General features: G+C 45.7%; 1 protein-coding gene across 2 annotated transcripts in view; it reads right to left on the reverse strand.

Annotated features, from left to right (window-relative positions):
* Window positions 1-4,857: 4,857 nt before the first annotated feature.
* Window positions 4,858-17,825, reverse strand: part of Cds2 (CDP-diacylglycerol synthase 2) — a 48,928-nt gene continuing 35,960 nt past the window's right edge. For both annotated transcript variants that reach the window (XM_005365561.3, XM_013353176.2), the window contains exons 8-13: window positions 17,034-17,121; window positions 16,335-16,403; window positions 14,970-15,122; window positions 12,256-12,375; window positions 11,769-11,872; window positions 4,858-11,383 (exon numbers count right to left, since the gene is read on the reverse strand). In XM_005365561.3, the coding sequence (XP_005365618.1) occupies window positions 11,251-11,383; window positions 11,769-11,872; window positions 12,256-12,375; window positions 14,970-15,122; window positions 16,335-16,403; window positions 17,034-17,121 (667 nt within the window). In that variant the 3' untranslated portion in view covers window positions 4,858-11,250. The remainder of the gene's footprint in view (window positions 11,384-11,768; window positions 11,873-12,255; window positions 12,376-14,969; window positions 15,123-16,334; window positions 16,404-17,033; window positions 17,122-17,825) is intronic.

A 17,825-nucleotide genomic window follows, 5' to 3' on the forward strand; every position in this document is an offset into this window, starting at 1 on the left:
ACCTTCCCATCTTTCCAACTCCACAACTTTCTTTCTCTCTTGAAATCAAAAAGGCAAAAAAAAAAAAAATCAAACAAACCAGATCTTTTTTAAAAAGCATGATAAACACATTCATGTGTAGACACAGTCACACAGACACACAAAGGCACAGAGACATCTACACACAGAGAGACACACCGACATGTAGACATCAGTACACACACCAACACAGAATCAGACTCACAAAAACACACATACACAAAAGCACAGACACACACAGATACATCACTCAGACACAAACACAAACGACTAAAAATACATAATTCTTAAACTACTACAAATGAAAATTTAGAAAAATAATTAGGGCTGCCCTTAGAACCATGAGAAAAGTGTTTATTAGTTGTGCATTTACTATTTGGGATCTGGAAATTGTTTTTTTCTTTTTTTTTTTGGTTTGTTTGTTTTAGTTTGGTTTTGGTTTTTTGAGACAGGGTTTCTCTGTAGCTTTGGTTCCTGTCCCGGAACTAGCTCTTGTAGACCAGGCTGGCCTCGAACTCACAGAGATCCGCCTGCCTCTGCCTCCCGAGTGCTGGTATTAAAGGCGTGTGCCACTACCGCCCGGCTGTTTTGTTTTTGTTTTGTTTTTTTTTAACAGCAACAAGAATGGTGCAGTAACAGGAAAGTTTTAGAAGATGCAACACTTCTACTTTAAAATGAGAATCCTGTGTTTCTGGATTTTATTGCTTGCAATAAAACCAATTTTTTTCTTTAAAAACAGTCCTACTATGTAGCCCAAGCTAGGCTTAAGTTTGTAACTCCCCTGCCACAGCCTTCCAATTGCTACGATTATATGTATAAGCCATCCATCCCCACCTAGGGACACTTCTAACTTTTCAAAAGAGAAATTCATATTTCAGTTTGAAGGACACACTAGGATAACATGAAAGTTGAATAAATCAGTAAAGGGACACTATGCCCACAATTTCAAATGGGTCAGGAAAAAAATGTAAAGAGTGCATGAGAAAACACAAAAAAAATATGACAAAATATTAACATTTGGGCAATTTGGCTAAAATGTAGGGTGTTCTTCATACTGTTCTTGTAATTGCTCTAGAAGCCTGAACTAATCAAAACACAGGGCTAACAGCTGCACCTGAGGAAGGGACCCGCCATGCTCTCTTGTAACCAGTGGCATCCATGGGAGATTGCGCCTGGCATCCGTGGAGCTGCCTGGCTACTCCGTATGGTGACCACCATGGTAGGCAGGAAGTGAACTGACTCTTGAAGGTACAGGAGGGAACAGCTGCCTCTCAGCAAGCAGCGCTGAGGATCTTCAGGGCACACAGGAACCCATACATACACCCCACACACACACACACACAACTACAGGAAATGATAGGGAACCCCAAAAGAGTAAACATATATCCAGATGACACTGGCCAGCACTGCAGTTGGGGGACTTGTGGACCAGTCTGTTTTGTGAAGAATAAAGATGAGAAACTTGGGACAAGAAGACCAGAAACTAAAGGAAACAGGTGGGACATGTTACAGACATTTGCTCTGCCAGAAAACTCGAATCTGAGGAGGCCGAAGAACTGAGCAGAGGTGCCAGAGATAAACATCACTCTATACCATGGGCCACCATTGTTGGCTCAAAGAGCATGGCTACACCAGATGCAGAGCATCCTGGAGATGTTCCAGCAGAGCGGGCCAGCCACCGTGGAAGATGTCAGAAGATGGCATTCACTGCGGGGAGAGTCAACCACTTTCATCCATCCATTGTCGTACGCCGGGAGCACAAAGCGAGCTTTTTCTTTAAAAAAAAAAAAAATATTGAGCCGGGCGGTGGTGGCGCACGCCTTTAATCCTAGCACTCGGGAGGCAGAGGCAGGCGGATCTCTGTGAGTTCGAGGCCAGCCTGGTCTACAAGAGCTAGTTCCAGGACAGGAACCAAAAAAGCTACGGAGAAACCCTGTCTCGAAAAATCCACACACACACACACACAAAAAAAAATTATTTATTATGTATACAATATTCTGTCTGTGTGTATGTCTACAGGCCAGAAGAGGGCACCAGACCCCATCACAGATGGTTGTGAGCCACCATGTGGTTGCTAGGAATTGAACTCAGGACCTTTGGAATAGCAGACAATGCGCTTAACCTCTGAGCCATCTCTCCAGCCCCCAAAGTGAGCTTTTTCAAGAGAATGGTGGACAAGTCTGATTCTCAGCATCTCTGACTTACTGGTCTTGGTTACCTGGACTTTTGGAAACTCTGTGATATTTTTAATATGCAGCCAAGTTTGAGAATCTCTGGCTTCAAGCACACAGTCTTGGGGTACTGCGAACCTAAGAGAAATGGGATTGTGCAGTCGAGCCCAGAGTTCCCTCCTGCTGCAGAGAGAGTTCCTATTACTGGTCATAGGAAGATGGAATTCGTCCTGAAGCTCCTCTCCCTGACGACGTGCTCTCTCTCGCTCCCACAACTCTTGCTCATTTCTTGCTACCATTCAGAAAGTGTTTGGGTTTGGGTTTTTTGCTTTCTATTTGGGAACTCCCTGAATTTAGGTTGATTCCAGAACTGGCAATCAATGTCTTTTGGTAACTATGGGGAGACAGGGGCTGTGACTCAGAATGTGACTCAGAGTCCTTCCGTAAGGGTCCCCTTGCCCCGGCTGCTCTGAATCGTCAAACATGGAAGACTTTTGTGTTGCTTCCCTTCTTCTCCTTCCCAGAAAACTGAAGGTCGTGTCACTCTTCCTCCTCAGGGAGAAAACACGGCACTTCTAGAATCCTGCCCCTCCCCAGGTGGAAATTAGCAGCTACTTCTATGCCAGGCAGAAACAAGCCTGACTGGGCCTGGACACAGGATTGTCTGAGGCAGAGCAAAAACAGTGCGCTGATGGGAAGGGACCAGCACTACATGGAAATAGTACCTCAGACCTCAACACTTCCTGCTGGTGATTTTATCCAGTCTCCAGACTCTCTCAGTGCTGAAAAGACCACACCCCTGATCAGACATCCCCGTGAGGACCATCCACGTTCCTCAATGTGCCCCATATCCAACTCTTCATCTTCCCTCTCCTTGCTCCATAGCTTCTACAGCTCAAAACTGGTGGCGCTATCCTTCCGGTGGCCAAGGACAATCTCAAAGCCATCCCTCCCTCTTCTTTTTCTCTCCCATGTTGCATCTAATCTTGCAGCTGATTCTGTTGCTCTGAGTACTGGAGTCCTTCCAACATTGCTGTCGTTTCCTCCTGTCTCCCTGCTCCCGCCCTTGTCCCTCTGCCGTATGTTTGTCATCTAGCAGCTGCTAGATGACCGTCTGGAAACATCGGACCAAACAACACAGGCCAAAACTCCCTCTCCGTCGGCATCTCATTGTCCTCGGAGTACAGTTGTGTTGCTGGGGCTGCAATTGCTGCCAGTGTCTCCTCCCGACTCAACATGCTCCTGCCAGAAGGCAGAGTGGCCAATCCAACTATTGATGAGGTCACTCACATTACTGGCTTAAAGAGCAGAGACAGTGAGTGAAAGAACATGTTAGAAAAGGCCATGAGTTTGGGTTTGGTCATGGAAAGAAGTACCTGCAAGCGCAGGCCCTGGGAACTACGGGGAATGTGGTGGCTGAAGCCCTCAGAATGACAGGAACACCTAGAAAACTAGAGGGGAGCGGAGAAGCTTGGACAGAGTGCCCATCCATGAGACAGACAAGTGATGAGCCACTTAGAAAGAAGAAAGGCTGAGGAGCCACAAAGAGGAGAAGACTGCCAGGAGAGCTGGCACAAAGACCAAGGACAGAGATGGCTCTAGGAGCAGGGGTGGTGGGCAGCACCTTGGAAGATAACACTGGCTGGACACCGTGTCTACCCCCAGTTACAGGAAGTAAACACACCAGGGCACCACACTCCAGTTCCACCTTTGGCCTTCAAAACTTCCTGGATGTTGGGGAGATGGCTCAGCGGTTGAGACCACTTACTGTTCTTCCGGAGGACCTGAGTTTGATGACCAGCACCCACATGTTGTTTTACAACCATCTGGAACACCAGTTCCAGGGGATACAACGCCATCTTCTCACCTCCCTGGACACCAGGCGTGCGAGTGTTGCACACACATACAAGGAGGGGAAACACCCACCCATAAAAAAAAAATGAATGAATCTAATTTTAAAATTTTAATATATTAAAAAAATCAACACCAAAAAAACACTCCCCCAGTATTGAGGGGAAATGGCTCAGCAAGTAAAATGCTTGCTGTATAAACCTGAGTGAAGATCCCCAGAATAAAAATTCAATGGGCATGACAGCCTGCCTGTAATCCCATACTCTAGGAAGCAAAGACAGGGAACCCACCAAACTATCGAAAAGCTGAGCAATGGGTTCAGCGTGAGACCTTGTCTCAGTATATAAGGTAGAGTGCAAACAAGGAGAGGAAGACACACAACATCAACCTGGGGGCCTCCACACACACGCTCACACATGCAAGCGTATCACACACATACAGGCAGTGATGTATGTGACCCCTGCATTCAGAGGCAGAGGTGAGAGGTATTACATTCAATGTCGGCCTAGGCTTTTAGTAAGACTGTCTTAAAAACAAAACACAGAAGCCAACCTCTTGGGAAGAAAGAAATGGCTCAGAGATTAAGAGCACTGACTGCTCTTCTAGAGAACCCAGGTTTGATTCCCAGCCCCCATATAGTAATCCAAAGCCATCTGTAATTTCAGTGGTGGGGATCTGTCTTCTTTTGGCTTCTGTAGGTAACAGACACATGTGTGGTACACACACACACACACACACACACACACACAGAGGCAAAACATCCATATGCATAAAGTAATTTTTAAAGGGCTTCTCCCATCAAAAACCACACACAATCTAGAATTTAAGATATGTTTATTTGTTTAATAGGAACATTCAGGTATATAAATAAGGTAAATACTTTCCAATATACAATATATCACATTCTTACACTGCACTGAGAAGAATCTACATGTGTTCTATACAATCCTAAGTGCAGAGAGAAGGGCAGGGCATGGTGAGAACACTGATTTAGTAAAGCCTGGCTTAGAGAAGTTACCCAACAGGAACATACACACACACGCACGTATCTATCTAAGAGAACTAAGGATTGTCACATGGATGCCACACAGCCAAGTGCTGTGTCCTAGGCCCCCGTCTGAGGACAGGAAAGCGGCCAGGCAGTGTAGGAAAACTGGATTCAGCAGGTCCCGCCACATAATGAAAAAGGCTAGGAAACTAGGGTGCTCTGTGCCGTCTGCCACTGTGATCCCCACTGCTGTTAGGAAAAGTGTTAACTTCAGCTCAGACTCTAGAAGGGGCCAATGAGCCTAAGAATCCCAGGATAGATTTTCTGAGGTGATTTCTGACATCTACAGCCACCAAGGAGCACTGAACTGACCTGAGTCTACCTTTGGTTGTGTGACTCCCACCCCGTCCCCTGCTCTCGGTCCTGCTGCTGCACCTGTGACTTCTCCGGAGTCCCTAAACTGGACAAAGAGTTGCTGCCTCCCAGGGTCTTAATGGTTCCCCTGCCTCCACTCTGTTACCGCTTTGTTATTCAGCCTTTGACACCTGCTCAGTGTTGTCCCAAGACAGAAACCAAGAAATGAGAAAAACCTCATACAAAGAACTCAAACACGTATGCACATTCAGCTCACTGCAAAACACTCTTACCCCTTCTCTACATCAGTGTTCCTTTGAGAAAAGCCAGAAAAACCAACACACAAACCTAACGGGTGAGAAAGGAATTCTAGTAAGGGGGCAGAGGTGGCTAAGAAGGTTAACACCTAAAAATTTCCCTTGGGGCAGATGGCCATGTGGCAAGTCCTTCTGATGCTGTACTCGTTCAAAGTCCTTCAAGAGCTAGAACTGGGCATGGCCATGGTCTAGGAAAGCAGTGCCCCGGGACCTCTGTCAGCACTGGACTTCTCTCTCCAGATAAAGGACTGCCTGGTTCATCAGATGGCACAGTGAAGGAGGAGGGGTCAGGGCCGGCAAACACAAGTCCAGAAGAGCAAGAGGAACTCCAGTCTCTGGATTCTAGCAACAGGCCTGCAGGTCCCATCAACACCCTGGGATACTCCACAGTCAGAACCAAAGTTCCTACTCACGTGGTCTGAGAAGCTCCGGGGTCATGTTAGCCAATGCCATTCAATCAAAGGGAAGGCTTGTCCAAGACACACACCCACATACACACTCTCTCTGTCTCTCTCTCCTTCCCCAATTCCCCATGTCCATTCAGAAAACTGATTAAACATTTCTCCATTCATGATTAATAATTATGTGTATGGGATCCTTTGTTAATCTAGAACAGACAGAAACACATCACCTGGCCTCAATGGTCACCTGCTGTAATCTGTTCTTTTAAGAAAGAAATGCAGGGTGGAACGCTTGTGGTGTCAAGAGCACAGGCAGGGCTTTTAGGCTTCAGGCTGGTGTACTCAGCAGCAGGATTGTTTTCTCTATCCTGTCTATTCCTGAAATACACACCTGTAGAGAGAACCATGGATTCCTGCACTGTACAAGAGTGCAGGCCTTGGTTAGAGAAAGTGGGGTTCAGAGCAAGACAGGCCCTTGCTGCCTAGGGTGAGGCACCCCCAGGTCAGAGCAAATAGTCTTCCTGTGAGCAATCTCAGCCACAGGAAAAGAGGAAGCAGCCTCACATTGTCCCTCAGCCAAGGTGGCTTCGATACCATGGGAAACAGCAAGCTGCTGCATAGGGCTCTTCCCACTGGACAGCTGAAGTGCTCCTCTTGGAAGGACAGTGTGGTCACTTTATAGGACACAAACAGCAAACTGTGTGCAGGCAGTGGGAACATGGGAGCTGAATACCCATCAGCCCATCAGTGTGGGCCGAACCACTCATTGAGCTCAGTTTAAACAGAATAAAAAAAGCAACTACTGTTTATTGAGTGCTGACTATGTGCCAGGCACCTTGCTAACCACATGCATTAGCTCAGGAAATCCTCACAAGCATCCTCAAGCCAGCTGCTTGGAAGTGAAGACTGCCAGCAGCCTGGAACCTGGCCAGATGGAGGCTGTCTGAGCCTCAGGTCCGTCTTCTTCACATTGTTCTCATTTCTAACCCAGAGCTTCAGTTTTCCCATCCTTAAGATGGGAGAACACCTAGCCAGAGCGTCCTTTGGAGTAAAGGAGATAACGCATGCAAACCCTTAGCACTGTGCCTGGCGCATATTAAGCACTATACGTTTGCAATTGTTAATAACACACTGCTGCACTTCGCCAGCTGGAGAATAAGATAAAGAGCCGGGCAGATAGGCGCTGACGAAGAGGAAGGGTGTGGACAGAGTCTTCAGACAGCCAATGGATTTGAAGACCACTAGTCATCAAACTCTAGTTGTTGCATATTCTGCCCTTCTATTCTCAAAACCATCCCATGTCCTAAAACCCCAACACTTCAGCATATAAAGCACACCTCTAAACTACCCCCAACATCGCGGTCTTTTGACCTTTGAAAACAACAGTGTGGCCTGCCCAGTGAAGCAGCAACCCAACGGTAACAGTCTCCACCCAGGGCCCATGTAGGGTCCCTGCCAGTCAACTTGAAGAGAGGAAGGCTAGAGGAGGCAGAAGGTGAGCCACATTCTAACAGAACCTGTCAACAGCTAGGAATGGACTCACCCTGGAATAGCGTGAGTGAGGACCTATCTAGGATGCTGCAGATGGACCTAGCAAAGCCCTGAAATAAGGACCCTCCTCTACCACTTGATCCAAACCCCAGCACCCTCCATAAGGCCCCCCTCAACCAGGGAAACTGAATCAGGAAGTGGATGCTAATAATCTCTTTACAAACAGGATGCTGAGCAGCTGACTAGTGTGTTAACAGGGAAACGAAGTTTCATTTGCCCAAGACAAGGGAGAGTCTGAAGCGCTGCCCAAGAATTGGCCTCCCCTCTTCGGAAGCTGACAGTTCCTTCTGGGCACCCTCTGTACTCTGTGCTCCAGAGAGAGTCCACCCATAGCTGACTACCTTGTGTCAGAGCTACCCTGCCACCCTCACTCAGGTCTCCCTCCTCATCCTGACCTGGGCAAGAAAAACCACCTCTTCCCACATGAGCCAGTGAGCAGGAACAGTGGGCACAGACACGAAATACTCTGAGAGACAAGGACAACATGGCCTCAGATGTTCCTAACAAGAAGCTTTAGCTATGTTAGTCCACTTTGGGAGTGAGGAAAAGTCTCCCCTGGAGATCTACCTCAGGCTGACTTCACAAGAAAAGTGACTGCCATACAGTCTTGTGTGTGAGATACCCTGTCCTAAGTCCTTACATCACTTCTCCACCCAGCTCCTTAACAGGGACTGACCTCAGCTTGCCATGGACTCGGTAAACTCAGGGACACATTCAAATCTGGCTCTTGCCAATCCAGCAATTAGCCCAGAAGGTCTTTGTTGAGTCTTCTGAAATATCATAAAAATAGTTTCACAGTCCACCTATATAAGATTACATGTTAGATTTAATATCTCTGAAGACCAGTTCATGTTTACTACAGTACATTAGGAATAAATACATTTTAAATGTGGTTATAAAGCACACACTAAAAGGCTGAGATTGTGAAACAGGCTGTGTGTGTGTGTATGTGTGTGTATGTGTGTGTGTGTACACTCTCCAATTTCCTCACAGGACTTCACTTTCAGAAGTATGATACAAACATGAACTTTGTTTTCACACTGAGGTGGTTAAGAGGGTGGGAATAACACACAAAGGGCAGGCCCCATTTCCTGGGAACATTCGTGAACAAACTCACCAGGGAGCCACCATGGCTTGTTCTGTCTGTCAGCCTGGGTTCTGCGACCCCACTATCACTGGTTATAAGCTAATAGTCAGCTAAGCACTGGCTCAGGCCTTTCTCAGGCCCCCAGGACCTAGGAGAAGGAACACTGAAGAACTTCAGGTGTGGGGACGCCAAGGACTAGACATTCCCATCCTGCGAACAAACTGTGAGATACAGTATTCTGGTTCACCCCCTGGCTCTCATTCGAGGGGCCTCAGAAGGCTGCTAGGAACAGATGGCATAAAAACAGAAAAACAAAACCCTCTAAATTAAAACTGCACAATACTTACAATCACACAAAGTGGAAATATAAAGCCATGCATGAAAGTGACAAACACTAAATTCATGACAAGGGAAGGCACAAAAATTTTATTTCTGACAAAATGAGTGTAAAGCAAGTTATGTGAGCCACTGAGACCTGCACGGTGCGTGTTAAAAAGTAGTCTCTCGGATCCTGCCTACTTAATGGGACAAACAACATGCTGTACAGACACACGGTGGCACTGCTCTCCTGGCTACTTGACTGGAAAGTCTCCTGTTTCCCAGGAACTCAGAAAAGAATACAGACCTCTGGCTGGCAGCTCCAGTGAGCACCGACTTTCAGTGTTTTCGGCACCAGCAACCACTTCCTCAAGCCTCTACTGCTGCTGCTCAAGAGTGAGTCTTGGCTGCTGGGGACTGGAGTGCCTTCTCTATCTAGTCTGGTGATCCAAGGTCATTTTTCAGTCAGAAAAGTACAGTCTCCTTCCTAAATACCACTGAAAATCTTAAGAAGACACTGACTCATCCTAAGAGCATTTGTAAAATGCACCTGAGTGTATTTCCTTTTTTGGGTGCCCAAGACATGACTCAATAGCAACAGGGGCCTCTAGTGACAGGAACTTCTCTGGAGAGTTACAGAACTGGTGAACTTCCAGGGTAAGTCAGAAAAGCAGAACCCTGAGAGCAAAGCTTCCCAGCCAAGGCCACACAACCCAAACCCAAGGCATCAGGGGGTTCAATGCAGCCCTGGGAGCTGAGAAAGAAAAGCCACAAGGCTGACGTGGACGTCGAAGCTCAGAGCCAAAAAGCCGTTCCACCCCTATTCCCATGTGAGGCGCATGGTAGCGCATGACAGACACTCTGAGAGCTGTCTGTTTATTGGAGGAGATAGAAAGGCTAATCTGAAAACAAACTGGCACAGACCAATGTGCTTAAAGCAAGTCATGGCGCCCTCCTCAGCAGTGGGGACACCGTGGCCATGGTGTTGACATGCTTGGGACAAGTTCTTTCTCTGCCACCTGCTCCTGGGCCTGACAAAGAACCAGCCTCTCGACTTTTCAATTTCAGCTTATGCTTAGGAAGGAAAAGAACAATCACAGCTTACACAAACAACAGCAAGAGGTCCCCAGTAACATATAAACTACATCTACACTGGTCACATTTCATAAGAAGTGTACAATGAGCCTTGAGAAGATTAGCCTTGCCGTAGTAAAAAAGCAGGACTCAGGGATTCTGTGAAGAAGTCCAGATAAACACACAGACACACGTTCACCTCAAGAGTACTATGTACACAACACAGCAGCAACACAAGTGGGCTTCCAGGCAAGGGGTATGTGAACCAAAGCCCTCTGCTCCCCACCCCTCATGAGTCCCCAGACGAACTCAGAGCAGCAAACCCATAGCACAAACGTGAGGGCCTCAGCTCTGAAAGAAACAGTCTGGAGGACCTCCTCCAGAAGTCCTCGGAGCCTGCGTGGCAGGGAAGGCTTGACAGTGCATTCTACTGCATATACCTGAAATACTACAGTGTGGGGTTCTCTTTCCAGGCTTCATCAATTCTTCTCGCTTTCTAGAAAAATGAAGCCTGAAATCTTCTTTCAGTCTGTATGGTGAACACAAACTAGGAGCAAAGCTCCTGTGCCCTCTGCAGGATTTTGGCTTGGACAAGAAGCTTATCTGATCAGTAAGCCTCCCACCTCTGTTCTACAGAGGGCGGCCCTCCACTGCTCCCAGACAAGGGATGCCTGCAGAAGCCCCAGTGAAAGGTGTTAAGCAAAAGCAATGAGGCCATGAAGCTGTGCCAGGTAGGAGAGTCTTTCTACTATTAGACACAGATGAATGGATGACCTCTCAGACAGCCCAGAAACTAGATGGGTGGGGGTTAGAACCACCAGCAGACCCTGAGCTGGGCAACACTGTCTTTCATGTTGTTCAATACCTGTACTTAAGAAACCCAAATGGTTCTTCCCTGTGACTTCTTTGCAACTCAAAGCTATAACTTACTCACAGCCCACACTATAAACAGACTGTATATACAGATTTTTAAAAAACAAAACTCACAAATTTAAAAGGGCGGGAAAAAAAGACAGTGAGTTCTAGCTTTTCATTATCTAAGTCACAGCATTTGGGCTGGCCGTGGTGACCTGCCCCTCTCATTCAGTCCTGCTCCGGCTCTCCTGGCCCTGGGTGGACACTACTCGTCTTCCAAGGCAGAGGTCAGAATCCCCTTGTCAGTCAGGTGAGTCTTGAGTGTGTTGAAGATGTGGAGCTGCTGATCCGGCCGCAACGTCAGAAACTGCTGAATCAGTTTGCTCGGGTTTGGGCCCCTACAACAGAACAAGAAGCATGACTGAGCAGGGGAGGTCACTCTGCTGGCCCAGTTATCCAAGTGAAACTCTGATCTGTAAATTCACTATTAGTAGAGGGGGGCGGACCTCAGACAATCCATAAACATTAACAACTAAAAACCACATTCAAACTTAGGATGAATTTCACTGAAATTAAGAGACTAATTTGAGGACATCATCATACTTAAAAAGTCCAGTCAGGCATGGTGGCGCACACCTTTAATCTCAGCACTCTGATCTCCGAGTTTGAGACCAGCCTGGTCTATGGAGAGAACAGCCAGGCTACACAGAGAAACCCTGTCTTGAGAAAAACAAAAACAAAAAAAGAAATCCACTCATGTGGTTCGGGTGGAGGGAACCGCACCTGATAAAGCTGGCAATGTACACATTGACAAAGGTGGCCATCAGGTACTGGCAGTCAAAGCGATCCATGATGCCTCCGTGACCAGGGATGGTATTGGCAAAGTCCTGTTGGAGCAGAGAAAAGAAGGGTGAGCCTGGCCTGACAACAACCAAATCCCAGACTAAAAGATCCACCCCATAACAGAGCCCTGCTGGGTAGACAAGGTGATGAAAAGAGGTATAGAACCAAATGCTCAGGAAGTCACAGAATACAACTAAAATTCAAAATGTTCTTTTGTTGAAAGAAACTAACAAACTAAAAACTGACTTTTACTTTCACTTACTGACCTCCAAGTCCAGCACATGGGTCAAGAAGAGCAGACATTAAGTGCCAAGATACATAAACTGGTATGGTGGAGTGGTAAATGCTGACGGAGCAGGGCAGAGAAGGGAACGTGGATGGGCAACAGGAAGTGAGGGGTGAGGGATAGAGAGGAGCGTTTCCCTACTTTGATTTTAAAGGCTCGTTTGAATCCACTTGCGAAGAATCCTCCAAAGGGACCGATGAGAGAGGCAAAGGTGGAGAGAGCGATGCTGTGGATCTGGAAAGGGTACATCCTCACTGTTTTCTGAAGAGAATAAGTGAAATTCAAGTCAAGCAATGGGCAAGTCTGGCTTTTTACAATTATTGGAACAAGTTAATAAAACTAGTTCTCTCTTTTTCAATTAATCAGAAGACTGAAGGGCTAGAGAGATGGTTCAGTGGTTAAGAGCACCTGCTGCTTCTGCAAAACCTGGGTTCAGTTTCTAGAACACATGGTGGTTCTACAACCACCCATAACTCTAGTTCAAGGAGATCTGTTTTATTTTCAAACTAAATCTCAATCTTATGATTTTATCAATAAAGACTCTGGAGTCAGATGCTGAGATGAAAACCTGCTACCTCAGAGAAGTTGAGGAGCAACCAACCAACTGACCCTCCTCTTCAGCCAACTTCAAAAAAGAGAGAGCTTCTCTTCTAGTCTCAAACCAAAAAGGCTGCCAAAGTCAAAATCCTTCTCTACTGCTTCCTGTGTGTTTCTCTATTCGTCTTCCTGACTCTCACTCTCTACCACTACTTCCTGTGTGTTTCTCTATTCGTCTTCCTGATTCTCTCTCACTTTCTACCACTACTTCCTGTGTTTCTCTATTTGTCTTCCTGACTCTCTCTCACTCTCTACCACTACTTCCTGTCAACTAGTTGCTGGCTCAGCCTCTTCACTCAATGTTGATTTTATTTAATTAACATAATCTCAGGGTTCATGGTGTGATCAAAAATTCCACAACAGATCTCTCACCCTCTTCTGGCCTCCACTGGCACTGCACACACATACAGCCCTAAATGCAAAACCCTCATACATATAAAAGAAATTAACCTGGGGGGGAAAAAAAGATTGGTCCTTGTTTTTAGTTAAAGTTTCTAACATATGGCCCGATAGTAGATAGTAAGATATTCTGGCCTGGAGTAGTGGTACATGCCTATAATCCCAGCACTGGGAAGGCAGAAGCAGTAGGATAAGGAGTTCAAAGGTATCATTAGCTACAGAGAGTTTAGGGCCAGTCTATACTACATAAGAACTTGTCTCAAACAAACAAGTAATCAACTTCCTATGCTGTTTTGCAGGCAATATATAAGGAAATCCAGTCTTAGCCTTACAGAGAATATAATTTTAAAAAGATGTGTATTTTAGCAGTCTTCTCAGAGAATTGTGGGCATTCTTTCACCAGAACTTGACAGGCATAGTTTCTTAAAGCTTAGGGGCAGGCTGGGGAGATGCTCACTAGTTAAAGTACTTGCCCTACAAACAAGAGGACCAGAGTTCAGAGCCCCAGAACTCATGGAAATGTTGGGTGTGCATGGCTGCCAGCTGTAACTCCAGACTCTGAAGAGGATCCCAGAATAAGCTGGCTAGCAAGAAAGCATAGTGCTAAGTTCATGATTTACTCAAGAAGCCCTGCCTCAAAAGAATAAGGTAGAAGAACAATTGAAAAAGATTTCTGTCATCAACCTTAGGCCTCCACACACATATGTATGTATATAAACACCTAAAAATATACATACATTCATGCAACCACACACACGAAGAGAAGAAAAATATCTGAGAGCCAGGTGGTGGCACACACCTACAATCCCAGCACTCACAAGGAGGCAGAAGGATTCCAAGTTCATAGTGAGATCCTGCCTTACAAAAACAAAAGCCAGAAGAAAAGTTAGGTACAGTGTGGAATATGAAGTCTTCCTAATAAATTTTTGTGCTTCTTCACATAAATCCATTGGTCTACAATGTACTGCAGATGGATCTTTTACCCAAACATGACTATGAACACCATACACCGATCATCTAAGAAACACCAGGTCACTGTTATGCAACTATTATGCAAATGTGGGCACATTCTGTCATGTGAGGTCAGACAGCTTTGAAGTGCCAGAAAGCTACCATGTTCACAATGACAGGTGCATGTTTTCAAAATTCTCATTTTTACCTGAAATGTGGATTTTTGTCATTGTAACAACTATCAGTCATTTTCTTTGAAGTGACAGGCTTAATTCTTCTCAAGAAAAATGTCTCATTATACCCAAGTCTTTCAAATAAAAACTCTATACTAAGAACTGAGCAGCTAGTTGAGCTCACAACTTACACAACTGTACGTCTTTCTTTCCTTGGAACACACTATGCTTCAGCATTTGGCAGAAATACTTTCTGTGTATTTTCCATTTCAGTACAGAGAATATTAAAATGGTGTCGAGGATCGGAAATATTTTAATGAAGTTACTAATTTTAGAATTCCATCAAGGGCATACACAAGAGCAACTGTCTTGTCTACATTTGCCAGGAAGGTATAGCATGAAGCAAGCAATCAGGAGCTAGTCCAGGCAGGACTGTAGTTTTAACTCATACCCAAATGTCACAAATTTTCACCACTAATTCTGTATCATAAGAAGATGTCAACCCAGAGAAAGAGGCACATATTATTTAGAAAGCAGCCAGGACTTCACAGAGATCTCAGGGTCCTCTAGGAACCCACACAATAAGAGAACCACTCCTCTAAGTGACATGAAGTTGGGGAAAGGTCCCCTCTATCCCGATCCTGATCCAGAGCTCAGAGTTCTGGGAGGAGGGGAAGCTAGCATCTCTGGAGGGAACCCCTCCCTGCAGCCACCCAGTATGTAAGTGGCACATACCCAGCCAACTATCGATTGGAGCACTCCAGGGATGTTGTACTCCTGCAGGCGGAAGAGGTCAGACGGCTCACAGTCCACCGTGAAGCTGTTGGTGTCATTGTTGTATTCCACAGGACAGACGAAGCATCTGTACCCAGACATCACATAGGAGAGCTAGGGATGGAGAGCAGTGATGGAGGAAGGTCATTGGTTAAAAAAATAAAGAAACTGCTTGGCTGGCCCTCATAGTTTAGAACATAGGTGGGAGGAGTAAACAGAACAGAATGCTGGGAGGAAGAGGAAGTGAGCTCAGACTGACAGCTCTGCTCTCTGGAGCAGAGACGCCATGCTGCCCGCTCCCGGGCAGACACATGCGATGAAGCTCCGACCCAGGATGGACGTAGGCTAGAATCTTCCTGGTAAGCCACCTTGTGGGCTACAGCAGATTAGAGATGGGCTAGTCCAGGTGCGAGAGTTAGCCTAGAAGAGGCTAGATAGAAATGGGCCAAGCAGTGATTAAAAGAATACAGTGTCCGTGTAATTATTTCAGGGCATAAGCTAGCAGGCGGCCGGGGTGCTGGGGACGCAGCCCTGCAGCTCCCTATTACTACAGAGCAGAGGGGCAAGCAGGAACATCAGCTGTGGACATCCAGCCTGCATGGCCAGCACAATGATTCTCAGAGTTCCTCCCACCTTGCTCACTGGATGCCATGGGCTCAAAGAAAAGTTTGTGTTTCACTACATGTATATTTTACCTGAATTGTTAAGCAAAAAGGTTCATATGTCTCACTGGGGACACACACATATATGTCCAAACACTAACCTTGAAAAAAAAGACCCAGGAAAGATCTGAGCAAAGAGCTGTAAGACAATTCTTCCCACCTATGGAGCCCTGCCCCCATTGTGCTAAGAATCTCTAAAGTCAGTGCTACAGAAAAGTCATGGTAGGGATGTGGTGGGGAGGGTGCAGTGACAGGCAGGCAACATTAGAAAAGGGAAGGACTGAGAATCAGCAGCAGGGAACGGTGTCTTCAAAGGGTTAGAAGATTATACTCCTGGACAAGCCATATGCAGAAGAAAACCTTGAGAGGAAGCAACACTTCTTACCTCACCCCTTAATCCAAGCTGCCAGTCGCCACCCCAGTCTTAGTTTAATACCTGGTGCCTGGGCATAAGAGGACATATAGGGTATGCATGGGCCCTACACAACAACCTGAAAACTGGAAGCTGCCATGCCAGTTACAAAACTTGTTCTTTTGAGCAAGGTCAGCACTGGGCAGGAAAGAGTCTCTGGTTTGGGAAGACATATTCTCCACTCCTGCACAGGCCTCTGAAGACAGTGTCAGGCCCTGTCCCCTCCCCATCCAGACAGTATTTATCACCTACCAGAAGGCCAAACACCACAGTGGCAAAGAAGCCCCCAATGAAGCCTTCCCAGGTCTTCTTCGGAGAGAGCTGCAGACAGAAACACACTGTCAGCAAAGGATAAGTCTGTAACTTCAGTTTGGTGCTTGGTTACTTAGGAAAAGTATTTCCAGCCAGGTGTGATGGCACAAACCTTTAATCACAGGTCTAAGGAGGCAGAGGCAGGAGGATCTCTTTGAAGCCAGCCTGGTCTACACAGTGAGTTCTAGACTAGCCATACACAGCAAGACCATCTCAAAACCATACAAACAAGAAGTATTTCTACATAAAAACCCTCTTCAATTAATCATATCACTTTCAAAATTCTCTCCAAAAATGTTTTCCTTGTTTCCTATCCCATGTTTTTCAGATTAGTTTTCTTTCTAGTCCATTAGTGACTTATACATTTATTGTATTATAAAAATATACATCAGTAATAATAATCAAAGACCAGAGCCCCAAAAGTATGTCTACATAAAAATATTTTATTTGGTAGATTTTTGGAAATAAGTATTTGCCTATTTCTCTTTGGGCTTTTTTTTCTCTCTTACATATCCCCGGAGTGACAAAAGACAGCACTAGAGTAGATACACACCAACAAGATTTCTTCTCTAATCCACTGACAAGCCATACAGAAAGCACTACCCAGTGGGACAACCCATATCAAGGTGACCCACTTACCTTAATGAGCGGGGTCCGACCAAAGAAAAAGCCAAACATATAGGCCATAATATCATTACAGATGACACACGAAATGGGAACAATGAACCTAGAAAAAAATCCGAGAGAGGAGTAACTCTACCAAGATGATCTCAGAAGTCTACCAAAGAATGTCAGTAATAATTCAGTACCAAGATAACTCATGGTGTATTTGTAACTCTTTAAGATTTAAGTTCAGAAAATAAATATGGGAAGAGGAAAGGAATCAGTGAAGTGGGAAGGAAGAGAGGGCAATAAGGGGTGAGTAATGAAAATATATTGTATGCACATATGAAAACATAATAAAATACATTACTATGTTTAGTTGATTATCTATAAATACAAATTTAAAAAGAAAGTAAGTCAGGCATGGTTGTACAAGCCTCTAACACCACCTGGAAAGGATAAAAAAGGATTGCTCTAAGTTCAAGGCTGGCTTAGGCTACACACAGATACCATCTCTAAAAAAAGCAGAGGAAGAACACACACCAATGCTGTATCTAGAGCCTGGCATATGACTGGTATTCAGATGTTCATGGAATGACTGAACAAATGAAGACAGCATTTTTTTTTTTTTTTGATTTTCAAGACAGGGTTCCTCCGTAGCTTTTTGGTTCCTGTCCTGGAACTAGCTCTTGTAGACCAGGCTGGCCTCGTCCTCACAGAGCTCCGCCCGCCTTCTCCCAAGTACTGGGATTAAAGGCATGTGCCACCACCGCCCGGCTGGGCTACTGATTTTTTTTAGTTAATCTCACATCCTGCTACATTACTGAA

Source organism: Microtus ochrogaster, unplaced genomic scaffold, assembly GCF_000317375.1.
Source record: "Microtus ochrogaster isolate Prairie Vole_2 unplaced genomic scaffold, MicOch1.0 UNK3, whole genome shotgun sequence".
Lineage (NCBI taxonomy): Eukaryota > Metazoa > Chordata > Mammalia > Rodentia > Cricetidae > Microtus > Microtus ochrogaster.